Source organism: Squalius cephalus (assembly GCF_949319135.1).
Source record: "Squalius cephalus genome assembly, chromosome: 4".
Lineage (NCBI taxonomy): Eukaryota > Metazoa > Chordata > Actinopteri > Cypriniformes > Leuciscidae > Squalius > Squalius cephalus.
Window position 1 is genome coordinate 37,931,009 of NC_137125.1, and position 12,500 is coordinate 37,943,508.

General features: G+C 37.7%; 1 protein-coding gene across 1 annotated transcript in view; it reads left to right on the forward strand.

The window, feature by feature from the left end:
• The window catches only part of LOC307156791 (thyrotropin-releasing hormone-degrading ectoenzyme-like), a 126,001-nt gene that overhangs the window by 94,931 nt on the left and 18,570 nt on the right, over nt 1-12,500 (forward strand). The window contains exons 10-12 of the mRNA XM_079868335.1: nt 6,073-6,161; nt 7,463-7,596; nt 7,745-7,800. Of these exons, the coding sequence (XP_079724461.1) occupies nt 6,073-6,161; nt 7,463-7,596; nt 7,745-7,800 (279 nt within the window). The remainder of the gene's footprint in view (nt 1-6,072; nt 6,162-7,462; nt 7,597-7,744; nt 7,801-12,500) is intronic.

A 12,500-nucleotide genomic window follows, 5' to 3' on the forward strand; every position in this document is an offset into this window, starting at 1 on the left:
TAAATGGTAATTTTTCACATAATTCTGTAACATTTGAAAACACATTAAATAGCAATAGAACATTAAACGTACAATATGTAATTTCTTTCTCTTACAATAACAAAGGCGTAGTTTGATGACGCAACATTTGCTAAGAATTATGGATCTTGTCGTCAACGTCAAGCCGACCGATCTAATAATGTTTATGGATGAGTAAATACATTGATGTTTTTATCATGACTGTGATATAGTCCATGAGCCAGGGCCCCAAATTTGGTCCATCGGTATCAACGGGGGGGCAAATGCTATCATTGTTTTTTGGCAAGGTATACACCCCTAGTATTAGAAAAATCACGATAGCAGTGCAGCGGTGGTAGCAAAATCACTTTTTTGAGCTCATGAAGTTACTAACCCCCTAAAACCCCCTAAAGAAGTTTAAAGACTTCTTTAAACCAGAAATAACACACATTTTTCCACAATTTCCGTATAAACTGTATGCTTTCTTTTATCCCTGTGGCATGAAAGAACACCACGGACACAAAACTCAACACTCTGATGACTCAGAAAATGTATAATATACCCATACTATTTATTTGTGAGAGCCTTAAATTAGACTTGTGCAGCCATTCAAAATAGAATATGAGCCAATAGAATGGACAAATAGAATACCCTATTAGTCCAGGGCCAAATGGCCTATCTATTCATGTACAGTTGTAATAAAAAGTAATTGTTTCAATAGTGTAGTCAATGGTGTTGTCAACATAACACTTGTAAGTGGTTTAACAAAATGTTTCTATCATGTATTTTGATATTCACCCACTTTCAGTTAGAATGTCAGAAATTAGCTCATGCACGGAATGTTGATGGATTTTGACAGTTTGACAAGGTTTTGTCAGTTTTGTGAAAAGATTGTTGGTTCAGTTGACTGGTTATAACAACACTACCAACTATGCCATCTTCAGTCAACTTTCATTGAGTTCCAGGGGTATTAAATGTAAGTACAAAATACTTTTTCTCTTGTGCTTGTGAATTGGTGGGGAATAGTAGCAGAATAGTAGCAGTAGCTAATGTATGCTTGGTGTTTTTCACACTTATACTTCTTTTAAACTTAAAATAAGAAAGTATACTTTCAGTCTACATTTTATGTACTTCTCAGAAATATACTTAAAATTACACTTCAGTGTAGGCCCTACTTGATTTATACTGAGAGAAAAGTCCAGGGCCCGTATTCATAAAGATTCTAAGAATCCTCTCAGAAAACTCTTAAAGGACAAGTTCGGTATTTTACACTTAAAGCCCTGTTTTCAGATCGTTTCTGATGAAATAGAACGGTTAAGATTGAAATTTGGACACATGCTGCTGGCCCGAGAATTTTCGGTTTCTGTGGTAGCACCCCCCCTCCCCCAATCCTTCCTACAACGCATTAAACTTTCGTTTACAAAGACGTGAAACTCACCGAGTGGTCAGGGGTGTTCACTGATGTGCTCACACAAAAATAGCTGCAAAAGATGCTTTCCAACAGGTGTTTTACCATTCGTTGTAAAACTGTGGACCTATTTTTCCAAACGCCTCACACCCGTACATTTTTCCGTTGAGAGCTTGAATAATAGATACTCCAGCGGCGGAGTAATACCGTACCTCACAGCACATCCAATACAAGTCAATGGAGTTGGACAAAAACTACGATAAAACCTGTTGGAAAGCATCTTTTGCTGGGTTTTTTGTGTGAGCATATCAGTGAACACCCCTGACCACTCGGTGAGTTTCACGTCTTTGTAAATGAAAGTTTAATGTGTTTTAGGAAGGATTGTTCCAGTGCACCTATGCAGCCATTGTGGAGGTGGGTGGTGCTACCACAGAAACCGAAAATTCTCGGGCCAGCAGCATGTGTCCAAATTTCAATCTTAACCGTTCTATTTCATCAGAAACGATCTGAAAACAGGGCTTTAAGTGTAAAATACCGAACTTGTCCTTTAATTTAGCTTAAAAACTTTTACATAGGAGTCTTAGCTTAGCAATTCGGGGCCAATCTGAGAGCAACTCTGAGCAAGGAAAAGACAAAAACTTTCATCTTAGTGAGGAGGAGGGGCTGACCCCGTTGCTATGTATGACACAATCTTTTGAAGACTGTGATTGGCTGGTTGTCCAAGAAGGAAAAAAAGAGTGATTTTAAGTATAGGGTCTATTCTAAGCCTTCACTTTGAAATTACATGTGACTGTGTACATTACACACTGCTGCATTGTTGCATTTTCCCAGTTGCCAAATATCGTAATGTAGTGATTACTTTCATTTCTGGCGCTATGGCATTTCTGCGCTGTGTCGGAGATGTTAACGCGTCTCTAATAAGATCAGTCACAAACATGGTCACAAACATGATCCCTGCACAATCTAATATATAGCGCCTTATTAACTCACTGTCATCCATTGTCTGCAACACATTTTTTCTCCCTCTTTGTCTTTCTGCCATGTTCTCCTCTGCTAAAGAAACTCTTCAGCCTCTGAAAAGTCCTCGTCCGTACTCCTTACAATTTTGAAGAAGTATAAGTGTGAAAAACACCAAGCTTACATTAGCTACTGCTACTATTCTGCTACTATTCCCCACCAATTCACAAGCACAAGAGAAAAAGTATTTTGTACTTACATTTAATACCCCTGGAACTCAATGAAAGTTGATTGAAGATGGCATAGTTGGTAGTGTTGTTATAACCAGTCAACTGAACCAATAATCTTTTCACAAAACTGACAAAACCTTGTCAAACTGTCAAAATCCATCAACATTCCGTGCATGAGCTCCTTTCTGACATTCTAACTGAAAGTGGGTGAATATCAAAATACATGATAGAAACATTTTGTTAAACCAAGTGTTATGTTACAAGTGTTATGTTGACAACACCATTGACTACACTATTGAAACAATTACTTTTTATTACAACTGTACATGAATAGATAGGCCATTTGGCCCTGGACTAATAGGGTATTCTATTTGTCCATTCTATTGGCTCTATTCTATTTTGAATGGCTGCACAAGTCTAATTTAAGGCTCTCACAAATAAATAGTATGGGTATATTATACATTTTCTGAGTCATCAGAGTGCCTTGAGTTTTGAAGTTGTTGAGTTTTGTGTCCGTGGTGTTCTTTCATGCCACAGGGATAAAAGAAAGCATACAGTTTAGGCGGAAATTGTGGAAAAATGTGTGTTATTTCTGGTTTAAAGAAGTCATGTGACCTCTGTGTTTATCAGACAGATTCAGTACTGCGCTTAAATGAAAGCCTAAAAGGTCCCCTTTCCAACGATACCAAGCACCATATTATAGAATATTGACAATAACCCTATGAGCCTAAACCAGATATACACCAGATTTCAAAAACGGAATTTATTTTAGGGGGTTAGTAACTTCATGAGCTCAAAAAGTGATTTCGCTACCACCGCTGCACTGCTATCATGATTTTTCTAATACTAGGGGTGTATACCTTGCCAAAAAACAATGATAGCATTTGCCCCCCCGTTGATACCGATCAACCCCCCTGGCTCATGGACTAATATGAAGCAGGTCGGGATTGCTAAGAGACAGCTATCAGCTCCACACGCGACACCAGTCCCTCGGATATAAAAGGAATATGGACATTTCATTCTACCGAACTACACGCAAGTGCAGAATTACTACTCTCAGGTCAGTTTATTAGACAAATTAAACTTGTGAGGTAACGCAGCGCTGTTTCACTTGGTCTAACATTACACTGTTATTCTATGTGTTAGTTTGTCTGTTTGAGACTAGCAGTAAGCTAGATCAACATTAGAATAACATACACATCATATTCTAACATTTTATCATTGTTGAACTATATAACATTGATTAGTTTTATGTAAATGTGCTCACCTCATTTAAAATACATGTAGGAGCGGTCGAAGTCTCGGACGTGGAGCTCTAGGCATCTCGAAAACACCGTGCTGATATTGATTCTCGTTTTAGTTCTCCTTTTTTATCCAAAGTCTGCTTGCCATGGTCCATAATGTTTGAACGAAACAACAACAGCGTGCAGATAGACATTACGAACTACACAGTTGTCCACGTCTGTCGCCTTGGTTACTATCAGAGGGCTCTGGTTACTATGGCAGTACGAGCGGAAACCAGGGAGAACGCGGATATGACGCCATTGACGGCGACAAAACGGAAATAAAGAAACGTCTCTGTCTTCGAATTAAATGACAAATTTCTCCTGGTTTGAAAGTTGTTGGAAACAGTCGGGATAATGTAAGTACACAAAAAAAAAAAATAGCTATAGTGATTTTTGCTATTTTTAACACTAGAAGTGCCACCGCAGTCATTTTGACCGTTTTGAATTTTATATCTGCAATAACTTTGTTGAAAAAATAAATAAAATCCTGCTGGTACCTGACTTTTTCTAAAAGTGTCTGTATTTTCATTTCAAAATGTTTTTCATATAAATTACGCATAAGGCAAAAAAACAAATGAACATATTTACATATTTCGGCCATAGACGGTCATATTGACCGCACTGAATTTCGCGGTATTATTATACATATACCAATATACACAACAATAAAATGTGGTAAAAAAATACACAAAACATATTCCACAACAAATCATTTAAATGTAATGATATTCAGAACAGAACAAGAATGAAAAATAACTATAAACAAGCCAAAATGAAATACTTTATAAGCGAAAGTGAAAGTAAGCGGCGTTGGGCTCACGTAACTCTCTAATTAGAATCAAAATGTTTCAACATTTGCAATGTATTTGGATGGTAAACTATTCTGTATTATAGGCTTTGTACTTCACTCACGTTCCAATATTGACGGAAAAAATCGCCCTCTTCACATCCGCAAAATGGTACGAATTGTACTAGGCTACTGACTATATAACAGAGCAGTGGAATTTTTATATGTTAGGTTGACTTTTATTATTATATTTTATTATGGCTATAATGAACAGGCTGCAATGTCAAGATTGCACTGCTGGAATATGGGGTGTGTGTGTGTGTGTGTGTGTGTGTGTGTGTGTGTGTGTGTGTGTAAGGCGCGGGCGCGATCGAACAGTGGAAACATGAAAACATAGGCTACTCCATAATTTTTTTCAGGACATCTACGGATATTATTTATTTATACATGTATTAAACTTGTTTAAATGTACAGGTTGGTGTTGTTTTGTTTTTAAAATACATCCTAATACAATAAATGCATTAATCTCTCAATTTGTGTATTTATCATTAAAGATATAGAGTTTGGAATCTAGCGGTCAAAATGACTGCTTGCGGCAGTTCTTGTAGTTATGGAATTCTGGCACTTCTAGTGTTAAAGCAAAAAAATTACATATTGTACCTTTAAACCTATAGCACAGAATTGACTTTTGTTGTCCGTGATCATCCGAATTTCCCAGTGAAATATAAAAAAAGCTGAGGAAGGGGGGGGATTGTTAAATAAAGTTCAAATATTTGTTTGGAGCGTGTTCAAATGATTCAGTCTTACATTAGATCTCGTAATGTTACAGTATTTATTGCTTTGGATCAGCTCAGCTGCACTCTTGTTGTCTGGGGTAATTTACACTGGCAGACAGCAGAACTCGTCCACGTGTGTGTCAGATTTTTTGACAGACTGAAAGAGGGACGGCCATCCAGTGTGACAGCTGTCAGACAGAGTTCATACCTAGAGATGTTCATGCACACACAATAGCACATGAAAGCTATAGAGTCACAGATGAATCGACATCAAAATGAGGTGGCGACACAGAACATGACAGCGATCGGGTGATGAGTGATACTCAGCTGTGTGTGTGTGACAGAGAGAGAGAGAGAGAGAGAGAGAGAGAGAAAGCAAAGCACTGGGAAAGAATGAAAGCTGATTTCTTTGAGCTTTGACACTGCTGGGTTTTCTTTGAGCTTCACAATCATCTGATACTCCTGATTTTGTCACTCTGCCTGCTATAGGGATACACAAATGTATCCCACAATCCCATTAAATCGTGGGCGTTCATTTGTGTCAGATTATACGTGTCATACAGTGACATTTAAACTCCTGAGATCAAACAGAAGCGTTTCATCTGTTATTTCTCTCTTTGTCTCATTTCAGCTTCCAGTGGCAAATACCGCTGACGTTCGCAGTGGGAAACTCCAGTCACATATCAACAGAGACCATCATGTGGGTCGCCAATAAAACAGGTACAATTATACAAAGTGCTTTTATTAACATATGGACACAGACAGTCACATTATTCTAATGAGGATTTTCCTTCATTATGATGTCAGGACAGTTTAATATCACCCTGACATTTTTGACTGCCCAAAAATGTCAAAATGTTAATTAATAAGAAGAAATTAAAAATGTGCTCATCATAAAAAAGGTGTATTCAAGTCATTGTATGTATGAGTTAATTGATTTTTTTAAATAAATTTTTAGACCTGATCAAAAAATTTGTGTCATGTCCTTGACCCATGAAATCCCTATCAGCCAGATACCATTTATATATATATATATATGATTTCCTCGTTAAATTTGATGAATTCAGCTCTCAAGACATGCATGTTCGTATATTCCATTTTACTAAACACTTCTTCTGTGATTCCCACACTGTTGCAGCACCCACACGTCCACCATCATTACATTCAATCCTATTCCATTACATTCCTCTCCTTTGAGGCGGATTTTCTTTGGACGAAGCCACAGCGAGTCAAATTCCAAGAGCCGGAATTGAATTTGCTCTGCGAGCGATCCATGTGGCTCAGAGCTAAAATTTCCCCTGATTATGAAACCATTTAACACCCTCCATTTTCTGCTCACCTTCCATGAAAAACAGCCCTCACCAGGCCTACAATGCAGATGACACCGAGCCGAGACAATGACTCTTGAAAGAAACACACACTGTAACATAGAGACCCCATTTATATGCATTAACTCACCGCATGACTCTTGAAATCTGGCCGCTGACGGTTGGATGCTTCCTGGATCACGATACACAGCAAATCCATTGAGTTCATGAGCGCTCAAAGCACTTAACCAGTGAATTTGTCAGCCATGAAAAAGCACAAGGTCTGGCTGGAATATTACAGGTTGAGAACGTGGCAAACACAATAGATTACAGATGTTGTACATACAAAATGCTGAATGCATCGTCTCTTCATGTATATTTCTGTGCAGGTCCGAGTTCATTTCAAAGATGATACATTTGCTCACAATTTGATATGCATAAAAAGCTTTGCAAGTTCACTGTCAGGTAGAATACATCAGTCCATATGAACTATAGTGACTGGTTTATATTTCATTATAAATACAGTCAGTTTAATTGCTTTATATACATTTTGTTAGTAATGAACTTCCTGTTATCTGAATATATTATCTGTCATTGAGCGTCTAGGCATCATTTAGCGCCACATGGTTCTGCTTGTGAGTTGAGCTACAGTGACTGTCAGAAGTGTCATTAAACGTTTGTTTCATGTTGCTTTTTTTACTGCTGTATTTATAGAGACGCACAGAGTGGGTCACATGGGCGGCGAGACGTGGTTGCTGGGCAACATCAATCAAACGGGATACTTCCGAGTGAACTACGACCTCCACAACTGGAGACTTCTCATTCAACAGCTGATGAGCAACCCAAAGGTATTCCTTTCTTCCACATCTGTCAGTCTTTCTGTCTTCCCGTTTTATCTAAAGTGTTTCTTCCCCCCCTTCTGTTATGATTCTTCCTTTTATTCTCCTCATCACTTTCTGCTGTATTGTAAATGTCTGTGCTGTTCTCTCACGGCAGATCATCTCCGTGGGCAACAGGGCCGGTCTGATCGATGACGTCTTCAACCTGGCGAGGTGGGTTCAGTTTGTTATATGCAGAATCATTCAGAGAGTCTGAGACCTGAGATCCATCTAACAGCCTTCACACCCCTGCAGAAACACCTGGACTATTCAGGCTTATTGTGTCCTGCTTTTTATTCTCACAGTAACTGTCACATTATTTCAAGAGGTCGTGCACCTACCAGTGAGAAAGCTTAAAGTGACATGTTTGAGCTGTTTTAACTGAAAGCAACTTGCACTGGCACTTGCACTTAAAATATATCGATGTCATTGTTTTGTCTCAAGATGCACACTAGTAATGTTTTTTTTCTAAAACCCGTTTATAAAAGCTACTTAAACTAAGGTTTAATCCTGTCTTAATCTAAGCCCTGTCTGCAAAACCAGGCATTGGATTATAAAGGCATATTGAGCCCAAGTCTAGATTTTTAGCACGAAAAATATGAAGATCTCTATGAAATTCTCTATGGTGAAAATCTGTTAAGTAACTCTAAATATAAATAAATTGTACTAACTAAATGTACCATACATTTTGTTATTCCATGAAAGCTCAATAATTATTTTTTAAAAGGATTAATATCCCCCCACTTTTGCAAAACTAGACCTGCATCTTTTCATTATCGGCACTTAATATAATAAGCCTCATTTTTGGATGACACTGTGAATTTCTAAAACCCGATTTTACCAAAATGAGCTTCATTTTAATGCATCATAGGCATCAAAGAACAGACAGGGAGCTTTTACCTAAAGTTACAGAAGAGCAAATCATTGCAAATGGATCTTCATCTTCCTGGGATTTCAAAAGATTACATCACGACTGACAGATCTGTATGAAAGTGAAAATGTTGCAAGACTCGAAGACTTGTTCATTCCTGGTTTTAACATCCATTTCGGTTGATCTGCTGGTTAGCCGAGACATTTTTTTTGGATGATACAAAATGACCATCTAGATAGTTTCTATATACATATAGCATTCATTTCACATCATCTGTTATGAATCCATAACTTTCCAAGCTCATTAAAATTGCATCACCAGACGCAGGAATCAGTATTATGCTACCTCCATTTGGTATTCAGTTGTAGTGGACCTAAGTAATCAGTCCTAGAGAATTAGCATACTTTCTGTTGATTAGCATTTGAGATAGATATTTGATTATTATATATATATATATATATATATATATATATATATATATATATATATATATATAAAAAACCTCTTTAGAAGATTTTTTTTAAAAATCACGATTCATCCACTGGATGTCATTTAAAAACACAAATGAATTGAATACTTGGCATGTAGTATTTAAAAAAAAAAACTTTAATTATTGATTTATTAGATTTGTTAGTTGTTTTGTTTTCTTGTGAATTCAGAAGTCATGGTGTTTTTATTTTGACTGTTCAGACAATAAACTGCTCATGTCTTTTAGAGAAAGACAGAAATTTGTCACAAGACCTAAATTTCAAGGTTAACGCCCATTTTCTTCTGGTCAGCCTGAAAGGATCTTGATAAAGCCGTCCATCACAATAGAAAGAAGAGTCAGATGCAGCTCTCGTTCTGTACTGTACTCTTGATCTTCTTTTCTCCTTTAGCCCGAAGGCATTAGTGAAGAAAAAGCCTTTAGCTCATCAAGATGAGACCTGCGGTGAGACCACTGAGCCGTTACTGCGATAGCGGATAATAAGAAAGCGAGGGAAAACCTCTGTTTCCCCTCCTTTCCACTGCGGTCTCATTGTGTCGATCCTTCAGAGCTTCATCATTAGCTGGAAACTCACATGTGAGAGGAGGAAAGACAGAACGGTAAAGGTAGATAGAAAGAACAGAGTTTATTGTGCCACAGGCTGCCAAGCTGCCATTAGTTCCTTCAGCAACGACTGCTCTCCCTAAGGTCCTCTCTGTTTGATACAAGAACTCGCTCATTCTGCTTAATGAAGGAAATATTCAGTCACTGGCAGCCGCTCTTGATGCTACAAAACAACTGATTCATTTCTCAAGCCAAATCACTGTTTGAGTTTCACTGGTGGACTCTCTTAGACATTGAATTCAGGTGCTGCTTTATACAGATTGTGAAATTCATTCACTTTGGACAGTCATTTTTATTCTTCCACCAAACTAAATGAGGAAGCTGTCAGATTCTCTGCTAGCATTAGCTGTGCTGTTCTTCAAACTGAAACAACAGGCTCGTGTGGCGGCGCTGTGCGGCTCATGTTGGGCTTTAACAGGCATGTGAGAGTTGTCTTTTGACCAAAGATGTTTCCTAACCACGACAGTTCAGTCAACTGACGACAAACCCACAGAGAAACTTGTGTTTATTATGTCATATTAAGCTGAGAAAGGACACCTGTTCCTGTGTTGTAGTACGTCATGTTATTTTAGCCTGTTTATTCGACTCGGCCTTGTTTACCGAAGAGCTTGATAATTGAAAGTTAACAGGACTGAAGGCAAATCCTTTTGTTCCTGATTTCAGTCTGGTTTGTACATGTTTTTTTTGTCTCTGCTTTAGCTTGCAGCTACTCTTAATAAAAACGAGCGGATGTTAACAGCATGTCTCATTCATCCTCAGGCTCAGATCTGTGGAGATGGTTATTGGCCCTTACGTTCTCGAGAAGCGAAAATGCCAACCTGCATATTAAAAACAGCATCATCGTTAATCACAGTGTGTAAAATGTCTCATTTCTCTGTAAATTACTGGAATGATAAAGAGTGTTCATATGACTGAGGAAACTGAATGCCTCAAGGGATGTTACCTAATTAAATGCCCCTGGTGCTCATGGGAGTCATTCACTCAGATCAATACTGACTCACAAAGACGTTATTGTGATTATGAATTACTGGATCGATTGAGAAGAAGAAAGCTAGAGTAAGCGACTAGTTGGAGACTGAAGATCATATTTAATATGCATTATTAATGGATGAATATAATAATTGGGTTAATTGCATAGCTTTTGCATCTTCCATTAAAGTAGAGTTATTTAAATATTCTCTGGAGCAACAGAGGTTTTTTATTGAACAGTCTTATTTCATATTTCAGCCTATAATAACATTATATAGATTGAATTCAGACGTACTATACTCTTTTGGCGTACTATTTTTCGCATAATAGGGAAGTATACAGGGAAAATCAGACTAACAAGGTGAGCAGAGACTAACAAGGGAAAACAAGAACAGGAACTAAACAAGGCAAACTACAAACTGAAAGACTACAAAATAAAAGCACAAGGAACTCAAACAGGAAATGCATGACACTATAATATTATGTGCTTAAGAATCATGAAAATAGTGTCAGACTCATGTAGATTTGTAAGCAATTAACAGTTGCTGTCAACAGTCATTTTGATCACCAGCTACTTGAACCTCCATAAAAACGCTGATCTGTTCTTAACCCGACATTAGCATCAGCAGGTTGTTGCCGTAAAGACAGAAGGTTGTTTTGTTTGCGACGCTCGTGAAACATCACAACACCTGTCGACAATTCTGCCATACAACACATCTAATACAACTGCCAGAAAGAATTAAACAACAGTGCCAGGAGAATATTTTGGTTACTTTTCCATATTCTTTTCCTTTGACACAATATTTTCTTTTGACTCTGAGTCTCAGTGATGGAGCTTCTTAATAGGCCTGCTTGAAATGCTCTGCTCAAGCTTCATCTAAATGAGCTACAATTACAGGCTAATTTAAAAGTCAATGATTTATTTAGGAGACTGTTATTTCAATGTCAGTGACGTGTGTGTGTGGGGGGGGGGGGGGGGGAGGGGGGAGGGGGAGGGTTGTGGGGGCGTGCGTGCATGTGCGTTCACTTTTTAAAAAAGCATGAGAGTGTTCAGCTCATTCATTACTGTGCTTGCGAACAGTATAGGGAAAACGTCAGTGCCTCATGATATTTTTATGGTCATGTGGTGTTCTTTTATTTTTAATGAATATTTCAATAATTCAAAAGTAAAAAGTAAAAGGATTTTTTTTTGGAAAGGATCAACTAAATGGCCTTATTCCATTTGCTGCTGTTAGAATGGGGTAATAATGGAAGTGTCTCTATAAATGACATGCAAAGCAATGTTCTTAAATTCCTTATATTCCCTCTGAAGAAGAACCACACTTAATAAACTTTAATATTTTATACATACGTTAATATTGTGTTTGAATGCTTTAATATTATAATATATATACCCCTAAATGCGTCTGACAAGACAATACTCATGTAAGCACAATGAAGGACATCTACATCTGTACCTCAGGCACCGTCTCTCTCTCTCTCTCTCTCTCTCTCTCTCTCTCTCTCTCTCTCTCTCTCTCTCTCTCTCTCTCTCTCTCTCTCTCTCTCTCTCTCTCTCTCTCTCTCTCTCTCTCTCTCAGATTTGGAAACACAAAATAATGAATGCACAAACAATGTAATTAATGTAAAGACTGAAAAGCTCTTGACTCAGTGTCAAAACCGCATCCTTCATGTCTTGTGTGCACATCTATCCTGACAATATACATTGAATATTTCCATGTAATCAGTGTGAAAGAATAACAGACAGCCGATGAGTGTTTCAAGTGCACTGGCATCATTATAGACTGATTAATTGTTTATATTAATATAATTATTGCTCATTAGACCACAGTTTAATGCTTGATGGTTAACGACAGCTTGGATACAATCAAAGGTGTATGGAAGTCATTCTACACATCAAAACTTGAAAATGTTTTGAGATAAGCACAATCGCGGTTTTGTTAC